Source organism: Chanodichthys erythropterus, chromosome 24, assembly GCF_024489055.1.
Source record: "Chanodichthys erythropterus isolate Z2021 chromosome 24, ASM2448905v1, whole genome shotgun sequence".
NCBI classification, from domain to species: domain Eukaryota; kingdom Metazoa; phylum Chordata; class Actinopteri; order Cypriniformes; family Xenocyprididae; genus Chanodichthys; species Chanodichthys erythropterus.
Genome location: NC_090244.1, coordinates 12,928,114 through 12,946,528, shown reverse-complemented (window position 1 = coordinate 12,946,528; position 18,415 = coordinate 12,928,114). Strand labels below are relative to the sequence as shown.

General features: G+C 41.1%; 1 protein-coding gene across 3 annotated transcripts in view; it reads right to left on the bottom strand.

Annotated features, from left to right (window-relative positions):
* Positions 1 to 142: 142 nt before the first annotated feature.
* The window catches only part of cecr2 (CECR2 histone acetyl-lysine reader), a 34,851-nt gene continuing 16,578 nt past the window's right edge, over positions 143 to 18,415 (bottom strand). For 2 of the 3 annotated variants that reach the window (XM_067380685.1, XM_067380686.1), the window contains exons 2-18: positions 14,677 to 14,771; positions 11,082 to 11,265; positions 10,828 to 10,955; positions 10,669 to 10,749; positions 10,489 to 10,556; positions 9,905 to 10,065; positions 8,401 to 8,484; positions 8,166 to 8,310; positions 7,450 to 7,579; positions 7,265 to 7,302; positions 7,065 to 7,156; positions 6,857 to 6,983; positions 6,084 to 6,442; positions 5,800 to 5,949; positions 4,973 to 5,702; positions 3,068 to 4,850; positions 143 to 2,916 (exon numbers count right to left, since the gene is read on the bottom strand). In XM_067380685.1, coding sequence (XP_067236786.1) covers positions 2,859 to 2,916; positions 3,068 to 4,850; positions 4,973 to 5,702; positions 5,800 to 5,949; positions 6,084 to 6,442; positions 6,857 to 6,983; positions 7,065 to 7,156; positions 7,265 to 7,302; positions 7,450 to 7,579; positions 8,166 to 8,310; positions 8,401 to 8,484; positions 9,905 to 10,065; positions 10,489 to 10,556; positions 10,669 to 10,749; positions 10,828 to 10,955; positions 11,082 to 11,265; positions 14,677 to 14,771 — 4,413 coding nt within the window. In that variant the 3' untranslated portion in view covers positions 143 to 2,858. The remainder of the gene's footprint in view (positions 2,917 to 3,067; positions 4,851 to 4,972; positions 5,703 to 5,799; positions 5,950 to 6,083; positions 6,443 to 6,856; positions 6,984 to 7,064; positions 7,157 to 7,264; positions 7,303 to 7,449; positions 7,580 to 8,165; positions 8,311 to 8,400; positions 8,485 to 9,904; positions 10,066 to 10,488; positions 10,557 to 10,668; positions 10,750 to 10,827; positions 10,956 to 11,081; positions 11,266 to 14,676; positions 14,772 to 18,415) is intronic. The other variant, XM_067380687.1, reaches the window with a different exon arrangement.

Genomic DNA, 18,415 nt, shown 5'->3' with positions numbered 1-18,415 from the left:
TTCTGACATTTACAATACCATGGTATTCTTTCATGAAGTAAAATGTCACTGTACCATGGTTCAGATAATGCCACATACTTTTAGTGCCATGCACGTTTTCATAAGGGGAAATGCAGAAAATTGACAACTTGAAAACAAGAGCAAAATCTAATGAAACGTAATTTATTCTAAGAAATGTACAGTATAGAAAATACTTCGGTCCATTTCCAAAATAATTTGTTATTCAGGTAAGAACTTGTAAACTTCACATAATGAAAGTTACAGGTGTCGTTTTGGATTCCATCTTCGCTAATGAGGTAAAGTGAACCGTTTCAAAACAAACATGAAAAGAAAACACTTATATTAAAAAGACAAAATTTTACAAAACATAAGAGCAAATAAATATGATTCACATTTAACCAGCTAGTTACTTAACTAGTACAGACAGAATAGATGGCAGCAGAGATGTTGAAGGGTGGATTTCAAGAGATACAGATCTGTTACCCAATACCCACCAATAAGTGAATGGAAAAAAAAAACAAAACAAAAAAACATATGTACACAGCAAAATTCACACATTCTTGTAGTTCATTACAACTAAATCATCCCTTTACATATTAACAGTGGAGGAGGACAGTCCTCTGACAGACTGCTAAAGTGATACAACTTCACTTATGAGCTAAGACAGGTACAAAATAATGGACAACGTCCATGTCAACTCACAGCTGCTAGTAATATATATATATATATGTATTTTATGAACTAGGGATAAACAGTTCACATGTCCACAAAAATACTCGCCCTACATTATGCACCATCACAGGTTTCTGGGACAGAAGATCTCAGTGTACCACAAAAATCACTGTCAAATCCCTCGTACAAGGTGCACAACCACTTATCCACTTTAAAGTGTGGATTCCATAAAATAAAATGAGGGCAAAAATTTGAACCGTGCCTTCATTTCACTTATGGTTGTAAACACCAACATTCAAAAAGTGGAATGCAGATGTTTTAATCATGTTCAAACTTGGCACTGATAAATTAATAATGACCATTCGGTTTTGCGAGTGGATATATTAAGGCTATAGTGTTGATTTAAGGATCAAGCCGTCAATCATGAAAAAGTGTATTTCAGAGTACAAACAAGTGACAAAAAAAGATCTTTACATGCATTTATGACGGGAATAGAGAATGTGCCACATTCTGGCATTATGAGGTAGATATTCTTGCTGCCATATTCTCCCAAATTGCCATTACTATTTGATGTTTTGTTGATGAGCTGAATAAAATAGTAATTCAGACAGATCACAAGGACACATAAAAAAAACAAGCAGATATTCAGAGTAATTCAGTTAGTGCAGGACAATAGGAGCAATGAAAATAAAACTATTCTACTCTGTTTTCCATTCAGCCCTTCCTCCCCCATTTAAAAAAAAAAAAAAAAAAAGCATTTAAAACAAATATTAGACTAATCCAAAGAACAGTGTGACAAATGACATTAACCACAAGTACTGCCTGTTTGGTTCCTGTGTCTGTACCAAAGATCACAGATGAATTGAAGTTAATCACAGTTCCAGTGACATTTCATTGTAATTTTTTTCACTGAATATTAATTTGACAATACCCGTATTAAAACCACTACACCCTGAGGACATATTCAGTAAATTGAATTAAAAGAGGAAGCATTCATGTAAATATGAGCACATCGACATTTCTCCAATTTGATAAAAGGAGCTACAAGGTTACTTTTACAAGTCAGTGTAAAGGCTGATATATACTCTCTCATCCAAATGCATTGTTAGTATTGTGACTGGTTATTTCTTGTGACAAATTCAACTTACATTCCAATATGTGAAAAACAATAAGATTGATGATCAACGATGAATGGTATCAGGTGACAAACAATAAAGCAGCCTTCAAGGAATCCCAAAAGCTGTGTCTGTATCTGAAATCTGATTCATTCTGTGCACACATAATCTAGCAGGACACATCCATAAAGGAACAAGACAACACATCAGAGATAGAGACAACTTAAGTGAAAAGTTAGAATTTAGTCCCATACTAAGAAGCACACATCTAATTTAAGTCCAAGGCCACTCATTCCAGTATGAAAGACTATTCCTAGTGCATAACAAATAGAGCAGCCAAATTCTCTGCCAGTCTAAGAAAATCAAAGACAATCTTCAAACTGAAGTGGCATTAAAAAGAATGCACATCACCAGAAATAAAGTGGATACAATGCTTTAGTTGAGATGAACACCACATCGTTAATACACTCCAGGTGTGGTGTTTCCCAGTGGAGCAGAAGATCCATCTTTTATTCCTTGAGTTGAATTACTACATCTAAAATCATTCACAGAACATTCAACAAGTCAACATAGTTTGTCCATAGAGCTTGGAAAAAGCTAAAGTAGTCTCGGTACGTTCTTTACTACACCTGAGTTTAATTTGAATGGGACACCAACTGGTAAATGGCATCTTGCTCTTCTCATTGGCAGGAAATTCAGTTTCTTTACTTCCTAAGAAACAGCCCATGTAAAGGAGCTTGGAGATGTTGTTCCTTTGTAGAGAATGAGTCCAAAGACATTCCAGGCTGAGAAGAGACCGGTATATTGGAGTATAAACAGTATTAACAGGACTGAAGATTCACTGCTCTTCACTGGTCAATGGTCATTGAGCAAACCTCTTTCCTAAGTGGGTAGGACCAGGGCTCCGATTGGTACAATAACTTGCCTTTTTCCAGCAAATATTCACAATCAATCTCCCTAATTTGTCTTGTGGTCTCCATTTCCTTGTATATTCCAGGACATAGCAGTGTTGTAGAAGGTGTTCATTTTCCTCGGGTTGCCAAAGAAATCTATTTTTTTTCCTTTTTCCCCTTATACTCCTTGTTTATTGCCTGGGCCATTGGGAGATGGCGTACCCAACATTTGGTGCCTATCAGACAAGAAAAAGTGTTACTACAGTTAAGGGAAATTTGATGTGAAAGCATTATATAGACAAATGTTGATGAATGTGTAAGTAGATCATTCTTCTGGATCCAGATAAATTATGTCATAAGATTTCAAAAGTAAATGAGATTTCTTACCCAGTGCGAAGTAACTGTTCTGCAACCACTGCTCTTTGAGGAACCATCATTCCCTGGAAGTGCCCTGCAACATTTGGATGCCTGTACATAGTCATTCGAGTTTGACCTGGAGAGAAAGGCAGGTGCTGGGGCCTCTGTAAAGCTTCCATCAAATGTGGATGAGGATGCTGTGGAGCAAAATGTGCACTGGGAAACTGCTGGCCAGAATACGGCCCACTTGCCATCATATGGGGTGGATGAGCACCACTTTGCTGCATGCTGGGATGCATGCCACGAGGCCCATATGGGAAACTGGGGTGCAGCTGAGCTGAAGTACGATGTCGAGCTGTAGCATTGTGGCTGTCCAGGTCCAAGATCTCTTTTGGGCTCTCTGAGCGTTCAGAAGGCTCTTCAGTTCTTGCTTGCTTGGCAGGGCTGCCATCCTCTCTATTCTCCAATGCACTGCTATGAGACCCATCAGGTAAAGGACTGGGTGACATTAAGCTCCCACCAGATCCATCTGAGCCATGTGGAGACATGCTGGTGTCCTTGTGTCGTCCATTAAAACTTCCAATGGATGGTGATGGGAAAGAATTGGGCATCATTGGGTGTTGAGGCTGGTATGGAGGTCTAGGCCACTCCTCAGGTGAAAATCCAGGTCTGCCATGTCGGTGGTGCTGATAGAACTGCTGATGCTGCTGGAACTGAGGATGCATGCTGGGGTGGCCCTGAGGATGTTGTGTAGCCATGCGATACTGGTATGGAACACCTTGCTGGTGATAACCAGGATAGTGTGTAGGATTTTGATGAGGGTTATTACCCTGTGATGGAGGTCCCTGGTTTGGGTAAGGCTGGTGATTTGACAGTTGTAATGGTCTACCCATCTGTGGGCCAAAGTGTTGGTGTGCTGGCTCACTTACACCATATTGGGCCACATTGTTGCTGTCTGGACCCTGAGAGTGTGCTGGAGGAGCCTGATTGTGAAGGGGTGCTGGCTCCTGCCTTCCCAGCTGGGTTTGTGACTTTGGACTGAAGGGTTTATAAAGCCCACTGGTAACATCAGTCCTCGTGTTAGCATTGCTGCTGTCTTGGGGAGCTGTATTCTCACCTGATACTTTCCTGCTGGTAGGCTCACAAGGCCTTTGGTCTCCCTGATCAGCCGGAGAGGGCTGAGCAAGTGGATGGGATACAGGGTGGCTAGGAGGTAGAGAGCTGAGAGTTGCAGGCTGATGAACACCTGGCTGACCCCCCTGAGGTGGAATCTGTGGCATTCCATGAAGAGGTCCTGCCTGTGGGCCTCTGACAGATCCAGTGTGTGGTATTTGCTGTGAACCGTTCTGAAAGTACTGATTAGATGCATTTTGTGGCATCTGTTGAGGAAGATTCTGTAGAATATGTGGTGGAACATTCTGAGACTGACGTTGAGAACCATTCTGAAGAAACTGTGATGGAACACGTTTATGGATTTGTAGAGAGGGGTGCTGGGGAGTTTCATCTGGGGTTTTATGGGGCATTGGCTGAGGACCATTTTGGGGAAATGAAGAATCTTCCACAAATTTTTGCTTTAGGGAACCTGGTTGGGTTTGAGAATTTGGGTGGTCACCTTTGTGGATTTCCTCTGGATTTGACAATCTACGTCTTTCTTCATTATGATTGGGACCTTCCGCACTTTGAGTGGACACAGATGCTGAAGCTGTTTCTAGTGAAGGATGCTCAGATGTTTCTGTTGGATTGGGAAGAGAATGGCTGTCAGCAGTCAGAGCAGTCTTGGTTGACTCTTTTTCACCAGATTTTGGACTTGAACCTGTCAGAATATACAATGGTGTTAAAATGTGGTTAAATCATGGAGGTGCCATTAAACTAAAATAATTTTCATCAAATGCAATAGTGTAATGCCAAAAATATGGCCAGGAATACCACTCTTACCTTTGGGGGATACTGGAGTGTCTGCAACACAATCTCTAGAAGGCCTGAGGAGATGGTTTTCAGGAGAAGACAGTGTAGCAGAAACTAAAGCATTACCACCACTTTGTGGGGTGGACTGAAAGTTCCCAACATGATGAGTTGATGAGGTCGAGAGCTGCTGGAGGGCGATCATCTCGGGACTATCAAGCATGGATGCCAAATGTGGCCTTGAGACCTGAGGGGCCCCTGGAGGTCTTTGGCCAGTAGGACCTTGGGAGTTAACAGAGGGCATTCTATATTGACCATTTGTCATTGCATAACCGGTATTGTGTGGAGGACGGACCATGTTGTGATTGTAGGGATGTTGGCTAGTCGCACTCTGTTCTTGCATCATGGGTCCACCAGGTGTCGGCTGCCCCTGATGGTTCATTGGTGGCCACATCCTGGGCATGTTTATGCCATGGGGGCCATAAGGAGGGTAGGAACTATGCATTGGCACACCTGGGCTAGAGTACCGGTTCCCCACAGGCTGCATGGACTGCCCTTCTGGATGTTGGCGTGAAGGGTACATCTTGCCTTCAGGTGGAGGGGCACAGAGGGCTCCAGGCTGAAGGGCCATTGGCCTTGGGCCAAGAGAAGGACCATGAGTGGGACCAGGATAGGAATGTTGCTGATGTGGACCTTGAAGCGGCCGGCCATCAGGTCCAACTGGGTATCTGGGACCAAGATGTGGACCATTTATGTGGGAACCCTGTTTAAAAAAGATAAACATTATAAAAAACCGTCAAGAGTTGAGTTTACAAATTTTAAATGATCAAAACTAATACTGCTGATTGAATAAAACATGCCTGCATGTTGTAGTGAGGTATATGCTGAGTTCCATGGTCCCCTGGTGGCCTGGACATGAGGGGTCTCTGTCCAGGATATGGATATTGGGGATCAATCATCATACGTTGAGCATACATCCCTGGTCCTGAAGGATCTGCAGGTCGTTGAAACTGTATGCAAAAAGAGCATATCTCTTATGAAGTACTGACAATAACAAGTGTACAGGGAGAACTTCAGTATAATAGTCAAAGCTGTTGTTTCAGCTGTAAACAAACCAATTTAGAAACCGAGAGTGTGGTCTAACCTGTTGAGCAGGATGTAACATGCCAGCCTGTTGCTGTCCTGGGTAGAAGTTATGAGGATATGGGGGACCATTGCTGTAGTGTGGAGGAGGGGGTTGTAAAGCGCATTTGAGTTTGTCTTGTTGCTGATTGTTTCCCTTGCCACTATTGGACGTTTTGCGTTTTTGAACCTGCTCAGTGGCTCTGATCAAGCTCTCAGGACCTGACTGTTTGTGACTTTTGCCCTTTTTCTTATCCTTGCGGTCACGGTCCTCACTGCTCACGTGAAACTCCTCGTCTGTGTCACCATCCTCAGAGGGGAAGTGCTTCAGTAGGGCTCGGCTAAAGCAGCGTTCCAAGGACTCGGCCATTATTGTGTATTCTGAGGAAATACAGACAGGTAAGCATTAGCACACACACATTTGATCTCATCTCCCCATGCAGAGCAAGCACACCATCTAGGTCACAGAACCACAGTTGACCTCTGACCCCACCACCCCCAGGGGAATGCATTCTGATGGATGGATGGCTCCAGGAAGGGGAGCTGTGGGGCTGGAATGTCTCTGTGGCACTGCAGGACCTGGCGCACTAGAGGACAGCTCAATCACTCTCTATTAATCAATGTCAGAGCCTCTCTACATACTTCCACTACTAGCATGACTTGCTTTGCTTATTAATTTTTTAACAGTGCTACACATCCCTACATTTTGTTGAGTAGATAACTGTTAAACAATTTCACTTCTGCTTAGATGCCACAAATCTGGCAAACAAAACGGTTTATCTTGATCATATTTACCACTCTCTTCTCCGTTGTATTCCAGACAGTTCTCAAACATAAGCTTTACATCAGCCACAAACTCATCCTTGGCAACGTACTCCCCATCATTCAGCTTTCTCTCAATGGTGGACAGGTCCATTGGAGTCTGATGAAACATTTATAACATCTTATTGATTTATACTTAACAAGGCCAAATAAATTTCTTTATAACGGCTTGTATGCCCACCTGTATTATTTCATGATAGTTGGGGGCATATGACTCATCAACAGGCTCCATGAAGGGCCAGGCGTCTTTGTGAGCTTTGAGGGCCTCCAACACTGAAGAGAAAAAGTTTTACATTAATTCAGTGGAACTGCTGCAAGTATTGAATGAGGAAACGAACACTGTGGTTTGACCACATCACAATCACCATTGTCCAAACGTACCTTTGTAGAGAGCAGTGTAATCGTCATCCATGTCATAACTACAATACAGAAACAGAAGTGAGTAACGAATAGCAACAACCACCACCATAAAAAAAAATTACACATAAAAGCTTATACATATTAATTAGCAATAATTAACATCAAATGTGTGTTTGGAGACTATTAGCAAGTTTGAGAGTTCTTACAACTCTTTGGTGCGACGTGCTCGACGAATAGGTGAGTGGGTCTCCAGATTTAGCAACTCAGGGGGAAGTTCTTTCCCTTGGGAAAGCAACCAGGCCTTCTCCTCTCGCTGCTTCCTTCTACGTGCACGCTCTGAACAACACAAAAACATATCAGTGAATGACAGAATAATAAAGCCAAGTTTTACACTTATTACCTGCCCACTTGTGCCTAGGCCAAGGTGATGAAAAGTTGGCAAACAAAAATCAAGTAGCAATAAGAGCAAATCATCAGGCAGCTTTAGTAGGCACATTTGATCAAAGGGCACAGGCAATATAAAGGGGAGAAGTGCTTTATGTGCTGACATTAAAGGCCCTGACTGACACACCCTGCTGGGAGGATTAAAAGAGCTTGAGGAAGAAGCCACTGGAGAGAACTGCAGACTCGTTCTTCATCCATAATACATTAATGTGGATAGGCCCATCAGCAGCAGAACAATCAAGAGTTAATTAACCCGCTGACAGAGGATATCAGAGCTGGTTGATTCTCATGAAGAGTGAGGTTGATCATTTCCCCTAGCTCAGCTCTTTGTACGATTAAAGCAGCCTTGGGTTAAAAGCATGCGGATTTCAAAACCGCCATGTTGAGACAAGACCACAGAATGTGCTCTAGCGTCAGTGTGTGTTTGATCATGCTTCTGGGGAAACTTTGGTTGTTGGTTACCTAAAGTATGACTCACCCTCGACAGCTTTGACTCGCTCCTGTTCTTCTCTGTCCCGTTCTTCCTGAAGCAGTCTCTCTTCTTCTTTCCGTTGCTCAGCGAGTAGGACTTGCCTTTCCAGGTCTTCTTCCCTCTGTTTCTCCACCTCAATTGTGGCTCGTGTCTGCTTCACACAAATGCATGAATTAAAACTACAACTTACATCACATATACAAACAATAAAGTACTGACACCGATTTAAAAAAAATCCCACCCCATTCTCTTTAGTGCCATGTTGTTCAGTGTGGCTGTTGTGTTCCTCAGGCGGATTCAGTAGCTTCTGCTTCATCTCTTTCTCCTGGGGAAGAAAAAAAACTTGTCAGTTGTGGTTACACACATATGTGGGTGTCAGGTAGGTCACTTGGGGGGGATATTGGCCCCTCCCAAATATGCCCTTTGTTTAACCAAAGCAGGAGGCTAAAGAGTGTTATTGCAGAACCAAACAGCCTATGGCGACAAAAGCCCGTCAAAATCAGCCCCCTTCCCCCGTATCTCAGTATATTCAGGATCTTCCGCTTTGTGTATTACCCTACAACACTTAATCCCATGCTAGAAGATGGAGTGTCTGTGGTATCACCACTTAAGAGGTCAAAAATCCTGCAGCGCTGCATGCCGTCAATCACCATGCTCCAGCTCACCTCAAGGTGAGAGCCTGCCACATGGCGACGGCTAGATGGATTGGCTCTGACAGGGCTGTGAGACTGTGCTTGTGTGAGAGAGAGAGTGGGTGTAGGGGTTTGATTTGAAGAGGCAGTTGTCCAAGTTAAAACCCGTTGCATCAAGTTTGCAAAAGAAAGTATCCAGTTCTTTGCAGAATCACGTACAGGTGTAAGAAATATGAAGCTGTATAACGTTGGAAGCACTGAAGCAAGATGTACATTTCACAGTGAGGGTATGTAATGGTGATTGCTGGAAGTGGGGTAGCTATGGCAACGAGACACTCTAATAGGTCTTGATTAGCCACGGAAATTACATGTCAACACCACTGCAAAATATGCATACCAACATGCATCTGATATAGGCAGTTTTCTCACTGGTAAGAAAGAGATTAGTATCTAGTTCCTCTTGAATTTCACTTAAAGTACCCCGTCATTTTGGTCATACAGTTAAGAGTTATGCAAACTGTAAAAGGGTCTACTTTTATTTCTGTAAACTCATAATAACAGTAAAACGCGATTAGTCGACTAATGCCTTAAATGATGAACTACTAGTTGACTAGAAAAATCTTTAGTCAAGGGCAGCCCTTTATTATTATTATTATTATTTTTATTATCATTATTATAATAATAAATACCTTCTAAATTTGTGTGAAAATCTTGAATTTTTTTTATCTTATTCTGATTATATACTTGCCTACTCTTGAGGCTGCCTGTACAACCAGTGTAAACTCACCTAACTCGAATAATCATTACAAAAAATAACACTAAGATGTCTTTTAAACTAACCATATTAACTTAGAAATTAAGAGAATATTAGTTGAGAAGAATTTTATTTGTAAGAATGTTTTCTACATTGTAGGAGGGAATTCTCATTCTCAAACAACTCGAGTCATTTAAACATCCTACTGATATTGCTTAACTAAAATATGTCACCATTGTTTTTTTCTAGAGATGGCAGTCTCTACTGAAATAATAACCTATATCCCAGTTTGACTCATAACAAGACTCATCATTACATCACATCACATGAGGTGCAGTAAGACAGAGTGAAAGTCTCACCTTGTGTTCAATCATGTTACTGATCTCGGGCAGGAAGTTCTGAGTGATGATGCGGTGCAGGTGACGGTCCTGAGGAGAGATTCTGTCCTTAATACTTTCGGCCAGATTGACCCACTGCTCCTCGGTGTCACACACCAGAGACCAGACCCCACGCTCGCGCTCTGACAACACATTACACAAACAGCACCTCATTAACAGATATAGAAAAAAGAAACAATAATCAAGGACAATTCATGTTGGGAGATCAGTTAAAAACTTGTTTTATAATAAATCAATGCATCACAATATTTTGTCAAATCTATCTAGCTACCAACCAGTAATTTGAGCTTTGATCTCTTAGAAATCTCTGTGAAGGCAAGCTACAACTGCTGGCAAGGTTGCTAGCATTTCATTTCAACTTGTGTCATGAAAGCTCCACATTTCATGATTTGCTGAAAGAACATTTCATGCACATTGCAGCAGACATGCATTACAGCTGCCATGGGCACTGTAACCTACTTACATTGCAGAATAAAAATGAAGGAGAAATGGTTCTGCAGTAACTCTACATCTTTGACCTAAAACCAGCTAAACCAGTTTCTCACCTATTCCGGGTTTAGACTCCTCGACACTTTCATCCTCTTCCTTCACAGAGTCCTCCCCTTCCTCGTCCCTGAAACAAACAAGATTATACCCTTATCTTTCTAAATAATTCAAACTATGACTAGTAAGACTAGTATGTCTGTCATACAATGCATTTAACAGATGTTTAAAGAAGTCCTTACATTGATACATCAATATCCTCAGACTTCTTCTTTGGTGGCCTCCCTCTTCTCTTTTTCTCAGACATTTTGTCATAAGAGTCACTGTGAAAATGGTACGTATACGTTTTTCACAACTTTTAGCATATTATGATTCATGTATGTAATGCAAAATCATCATACCTGTACTGTGGAGACATCGCTTCAACTGGCTCCTCTTTGTACAGCCTTGTACCGTAAAAGTACCAATAGAGGGCCCCGTTCCCATCCTGGCCCAAAGGCTCAACACGCAAACTGTCTGCATCCAGGCCCTGCAAAACCCAGGATCTCTTTTAGACGCTTCTTTTATGGTGAGTGTTAAACTAATGCAAAAACCTGTATCTGTTTTTTTAAGGGAGCAAAAAGTGTGCTATGACACATGTAAACAAGGTTGCTACCTTGAGCCTGTCGAAGACATCAGCAGCATCAAGACGATAGTCACAGAGTCTGTGCAAAAGCTCCACCTGTGTGCGGGGTGGTAGCTCCTCAAACGGGTGCTCCTTCAGTGGATTGGGCTTCCCTTCTTCTAGTTCCCAGCGGTAACTGATAATGTCTTCCAGATAACTGCTAAAGGACTGAATCCTAAAAATATATATATATATATATATTTGTGGTTAAAATGCATCTTTATTTCTAGAATCAACACAAACATAAAATGTTCCCAACCAAGTTGTGAATTGTGTGCAAAAAAATCTGAATTTCACAACAATTTGCAAGTAAAGCATGTGCTTATGAGAACAAAATCATCAGTTCCAAAAGAGAACTTCTTGGGGTTTACAAGTGTGCAGGCAAAATGCTTTTAAGTTTGTTAACAATAGACAAGACGTCTGCCAGCCTGATGTCTGGAAGAGACAGTGTGTCAAGATATTTCTGGAAAGTATTCGTAGTCAATCATCTGAATTGAATCTTCGCAGGGAGTTTGATTGACAGGCGACCAATCTTAACGCCAAATCCACCATTATGTCCGACAAAGCAGTCAGGGGAGTTAGTAGATAACATCCGTGGACTTGAACCTGGAAATGTTATGTATTAATGTCTTTCCGTAGTTGAAACAACATTCTTTCTGATGTTTATTTGATGCTATAAATTAGTAGGAAGAGATGATCTGTTCACAAGCCGCTTGAACTGAGGAGCTACAGCAATCTGTCACAACACATTAAAGAGCCACAAAACGGTATTAATTGTTTAGATTTCTTTAAAAATTTGTGTCATATCGAAAGTAACCTTATCTGTCTTGTCTGTCAACACATTGTCAGTGTCCTCCTTGCTCTGCATGTACCTTTTTCACTGCGTGAGAACATGATGTGCAGTGAGAGAATGGCTTGGCTTGTCGGACATAGCAAAAGTAACTAAAGGGGTCAATTGAGGCACTTGAGGCAAAGTCACATGACTTTTGATGCACAACTAGGTACTTATTCAAAAAATGTTTTTCCATCGTGATTTACGTACATTACTTCCACCTGGATCATCACGTTTTTTAAACATTTTATTCACATCTTGGCATTTCCATCTAGCATTTCACATCACGAAATTTGCACAAATAAATACAGATGGATATTCACTTATAAATCAACTGATCTGTGAAGACAGGAAAACTAATGCACAAAATCTTACACTTGTCCACTAAGGGGTCAAGTACCATTAAGCAACTCAAATAAAAGCAAAGAAAACACAAACAATCTTGTTTGCGGCAGGTAGGGTCTTCCACCTTGATTTTAAGTTAGGATAATTCACTTTATAAAATATTTATATTATTCAAGTTCTACTACTATATCTTTATGATGATACAGGCTATAAATATAGTTCCAAGTGAAGTCAATTCGATCAACCCAAAACCCAGCTCCTGGTACTAATGCGTAGGGCAAGGGTGAGCCTTAGGACAACAAGAGAGAAGGTAGAGAGCAAAAAAAGCATAGAAAGAATAGGCTTATCTTGAGAAAGCAGAATGATCTTTCTCACAGCTGCAGGCCCCCTGCCATTCCATCTTTCTCCGCCTCTCTCTCTCTCTCTCATCCGTAACACTCCCTCCCCCATTCTGCTGGAGCGTTTAGCACATGTAGAAAGAAAAGGGCACTTCTGTGAAAGGCCAGTGCCCCGCAGCCTCCCCCTGGATGCCAGTTGCTGTCGAATCCAATAAAACCCCGCGTCCTGTTAACGGCCTGCCTGAGTATGCGAAAGGGATCATTCTTGCCTGCCCAGTCATCGACCGGACTCCTTTTTGCTGCTGATGAGGCACCGCTATGGAAGGGAGCTCCCTTTAGGGGCTAGTCATTCATCACAGCACTGACTCACACAATAACTCACACTCTTTACTGGGATGGGGCCCACGGCCCCTTGACCTACTACTGCTGCAGGTAACCTAGCTCCATGAATACAGCGCTACTACAGTCAACTGGTCGCATGCAGACTGGAGATGGGAGTCTGAGTCAGACACAGGATGTGGGTTGGGCAATACCATGCTTAAGATCCTTCAAGAGCACAGAGGAGGGTTGCAAAACACCAAAAACATTAGAGTAAAATCAAAAGAGTATTTCCGGGTTCAATACATGTTGAGCTCAATCAACAAAATTTGTTGCATAATGTTGATTACTAAAAAAATAGACTCATCCTTCATTTTCTTTATTATGTTGTCAGGGCAACAAAGTTGAAAAATTGAACATTCTTTACGGAAAAGGATAGTAAGTAATTTTATCATATTAATACCATGTTAACACTCATTGTTTACATATGGCTATACTACTGAAACAGTGAGTATTATTAACATTTACAGATTGGCCCCATTCATTTCACTGTAAGTGCCAGTATCACTGTACCCAGATGTTTACTTTTTTCTTTAAAGAAAAAGATGGGCAAGTGGAAGTTAATTTTATGGTAATCAACATTATACCACAAGTATTTTTGATTGAGCTTAAAGGGTTAGTTCACCCAAAAATGAAAATTTTGTCATTTATTACTTACCGTCATGCCGTTCCACACCTGTAAGACCTTCGTTAATCTTCAGAACACAAATTAAGATATTTTAGTTGAAATCCGATGGCTCAGTGAGGCCTTCATAGGGAGCAATGACACTTCCTCTGTCAAGATCCATAAAGGTACAAAAATCATATTTAAATCAGTTCATGTGAGTACAGTGACAATAATAATATTATAAAGCGACGAGAATATTTTTGGTGCACCAAAAAAAACAAAATAACGTATTTATATAGTGATGGCTGATTTCAAAACACTGCTTCAGGAAGCTTCAGAGCACAATGAATCAGTGTATCAAATCTGCTGTTCGGAGCACCAAAGTCACGTGATTTCAGCCGTTGGCAGTTTGACACGTGATCTGAATCATGATTCGATACACTGATTCATTTGTGCTCCGATGCTTCCTGAAGCAGTGTTTTGAAATCGGCCATTACTAAATAATTTGTTATTTTGTTTTTTTTGGTGCACCAAAAATATTCTCGTCGCTTTATAATATTAATATTGTCACTGTACTCACATGAACTGATTTAAATATGTTTTAAGTACCTTTATGGATCTTGAGAGAGGAAATGTCATTGCTCCCTATGAAGGCCTCACTGAGCCATCGGATTTCAACTAAAATATCTCAATTTGTGTTCTGAAGATTAACGAAGGTCTTACAGGTGTGGAACGGCATGAGGGCAAGTAATAAATGACAAAATTTTCATTTTTGGGTGAACTAACCCTTTAACTTGTGCCAAATCCAGCATATTCTTTTAAATTCCCTTTTTCATGCCATCTATTTTCTAAATGTATGTTATTAATCTCACTTTGAACAACTAATTCAGGCAGGGCATTTAATTTAAAAAAAAATTTTACCTCAATTTTCAATTAAAAAATAATTCTATACTACATTTTCTTCTTTTTTGTTAACCCGCTTACTCTGATGTACGTCACAATATGGAAGAAACCATCTGTCACTACTTCAGTTACATCATGACTTGAAGGTACAGGAACAGGAAATGCTGATGGTGATGCACTTACGTGATGTCGCTGCGTTGATAACATCCTTTCAGCAGGGAGCAAAGGAGGTCTAAGAGGAAGTCTTGGTCTTGTTTCAGTAGTGCTTGCTCAAGTTCCTATCAAAAAGAACAGCGGGGAGGGGAGGTTAGCCATTACAGCAGGGTTGGGTTTAACTAGCGGCTACTTTTATGAACTTATTAAATGATATTGGCCTAAACTGCCTAGCTTGACATTTTTATACCATTCTTTCACTGATGAGAAAATGGTGTGGTTAACTAACGCCACATAACGTGGGGTGCTCACAGTAGTAACATAGATTTATGAATTTTATATGTTAGTTTGATATTTTCAGCAAAACAGTGTAACCTCCTGTAACAAAACTCTTTAGGGGTACTAAAGTTAAAAGTAAGGGGATGCAATAACAGATCATGTTTGACTACCTAAGGTTGTCATTAGGCATTACGACTGAAACCAGAGTAAGACAAATTGTTGTTATAAGGAACTGCCTGTAGAGCAATGTCACTCAACCATAGCCAGTTCAGGAACCAACCTGACAAACTTCCTCTGTTTGCAAGAGCCACATTTTAAAAACACCCAATGTGTACTGAATGTCGGGTGAATGTGTTGTCTCATTAATTTGATCTTTTACACTTTAAGATTCTACAGCTACAAAGCACCAACACATTTTGACTTGGATAAACATTCCCAATCCTGTATAAAATCTTCATACCCTTATATCTCTTTTCTTTCTCACCTGTATGTTAATGACATTTAGCCTAAAGTTAATTGTGATTGGTTAATCAACATGTAGATTAGTGGCATGTCACAGTAAGTATGTTTAAGTACATTTCCATGTGCATAAATCAAGCTATAGAAGGTTTTAATATATATTATATATATAAAATATATATATTATTCAACCTCAAGCCATCCGAGGTGTATATGACTTTCTTCTTTCTGATGAACACAATCAGAGTTATATTAATAATTATCCTGACTCATCCAAGCTTTATAATGGCAGTGAATGGGACCAACAAGTATGAAGCTGAAGAAAGCGCCTCCATCCATCATAAACATAATATATTTAACAAGTTGTAAAGTAAAATATTCACCAGACAGTAAGAAAGTGAAGAAAGTGTAAACCTCTTGCAGTTCAAAATACTTACGCTACGTCCTACGCCTTCCCTATTCAAATTACACAAGTTAAATGACATTGCAGTAGTCACGTTTTAAGTTTTAAGACAAACTTTTTAAATCCAAGAAGTCAAACTTTTTAAGTCCAAGAAAATGTACTTCATGATGTGACTCGCAATAATGCAGAGAGGTTTGCATGCTGAAGGTTGAGTACTAAGAATGTCACAATTTGAAGTGAAGTGATATAAAAGCCAAGTTTGGAAACTCATTCTCAGAATTTGGACTCTGCATTTAACCCATCCAAGTTAGTGCACACACATTAGGAGCAGTGGGCAGCCATTGAGGCAAACTGCCGATTGGAGGTTAAGTGCCTTGCTCAAGGGCACTTCAGTCATTTCCTGCTGGTATTGAGAATCAAACCCAAGACCTTCGGGTAAGTTTGACTCGCTAACCATTAGGCCACAACTGCCCCTAAAGCCTATTTGAATTGCTTTGTCAACATTTTTGAAGCAAACTGATGCATTACATCATAACACCTGAAGGAGTAGCCTAGTCATGAAAGATCTGGACACCATTGTAGACTTAATCCCTTCAAGGGGCGATCCATGAGCTATTAACATCATGACCTGGGCAAGACACTTCACCGTGTGTTGCTCTGGAAGCATTTTCCCTATAGGTGCAAGTTGATCTGGATGAAAGTGTCAGCTTACTGACAATTCAAAGCAAATTAGACATCTGAACAGGCTATGAAAACATTAGGTAAAACCAATACGGGAAGCAATAAGTCACTGTCAAGATGAATTAACAGTTGAGAAGTACTACAAAACATGGTAGGAAACCACCTGACTTTAAAAACCAGAGAAGTTGGATATACGGTAAAATCCTTAGACTGCACTGAAAATGTGCCAAACATTCTCCAGTTTCTCGATAAAGCTTCTATGAACAAGATGGAACTGAGGTTTAACCTTGACCCCTGTCTTTTTCCATTGTGTTGCAGCTATTGAGAGTTTATGAAGCGGCAGTAAGTGGGACTGCAAACTCCAGCCTACTGAAAGGAACAGAAGAGAAGCTAAGCGACAGCATGAGCCCACAGCCACAGCTAGGGCTAGGGCAAGGTTGACCCAGCACAACCCAACCCAGCATGCACTGCTCTCTCCTTAGGATGCCCAATGTCACTCTAAGAAAGAGGGAAGGGGAGCTTGAAAAATGTAAATGGCCAATGCTCCATCACCGGTCCATCTCAAGGAGCTTAGCGACTGCAGTTGCTTTCTTTCACGAGGACACAGCGAGCCACTCAGTCCCTCAGGCAACAGGGAGCACTTTTCAGCTCCCATATAAAACATCCTCCCCCTTTACCCTTTCAGAGCGGAGTGACACTACAAAATTAACTCAAGGGCAAGAGAGGCAGCCCATCCATTCATTGTGAGATTCACTCAAGCTGCAGATTGCCGTTTCTCTCTAGAGAAATGGTGGAGAGAACGGGGTCATGGAGGGTCAGCTCACACACCTCCTGGCTGTGGAGAGGAAACCAGGAGCCCAGTGTCAGCAGGAGGAAAAACAGAATGAGAGCTTGAAAAACAGGATGAGACACGCTTGTGCTTAAGGTGTGTGTGTGCGGGGGGGTGGGGGGGGGGATGCACTGTCCTTAGATTGTTCTCTTGGAAAAAAAAAAAATTGAGGTGGTGTTGCTTAACATGCTGAATCCATTAGGTGTTTTTGGGTTGATTGTTGAAGCAATTTAAAAGCTATTGATTATCCCCTCCAGGTACTCAATAAAGAGTCTAAAGTGTCTGTGAGACTCCTTATTGAAGGAGACAGTCTGTTTGGGCAGGAAGTCCAGAGATGAAATGGATCCACCGTAACAAAAAGCATTATAGCCTGTAATAATAATTTCGTAACTCTTCATGTCTTCATCTATTTATATCCATGTCTTCACAACTCACTCACACTCTTGAGTGTTTGGGGCTGCCAGGAACATCCAGGATCATCTTCAAGTGATGGGCCACTCTGGCCTTTCGCACGTCCCTCAGATCCTCCGTTACGCCTACAAAACTTCCTGGTCCCTTGACAGTTAGAGGACCAGAGTGGGCCCATCTATCAGTGCAGCCTCGACTTTGATCACACTTCAAACCTGAGGCCGGCTGCGGGGGATTAACACAACCCCACTTCGCTTTTGAAGTGCCATTCAGTGGCTCAGATGGCAAAGAAGGGGAATTAATGTGTGTGTCCTTTACACCACAAAGTCTCCTTTAACAGCTCACTGATGATATCCGACCTCAATCTTCTTTCTTAACCAACTAGCAAAACAGGTATGGTAAGTGCACAGTACAGTTGGGCAAAAAACAAAGTGATAGTATTTAGAGGAGTCATTAGGACTACCATTTTCAGTCAAGTCTAAGGTTAAAGGAATAGTTCACCCAACAATTGTCCAACAAATGTCCGACTGTTTGTCCAAACGATGAAAGTCAGTGGAGTCTAAAACAACATTGGATTGGATTCATTGTATGGACAGAAAAACTACAAATACATTTTTCAAAATATCTTCTTTTGTGTTCCACAGAAGAAAAAGTCAGGTTTGGAACAACAAAGATGAGTAAATAATGACAGTTGGGTGGACTACCAATCT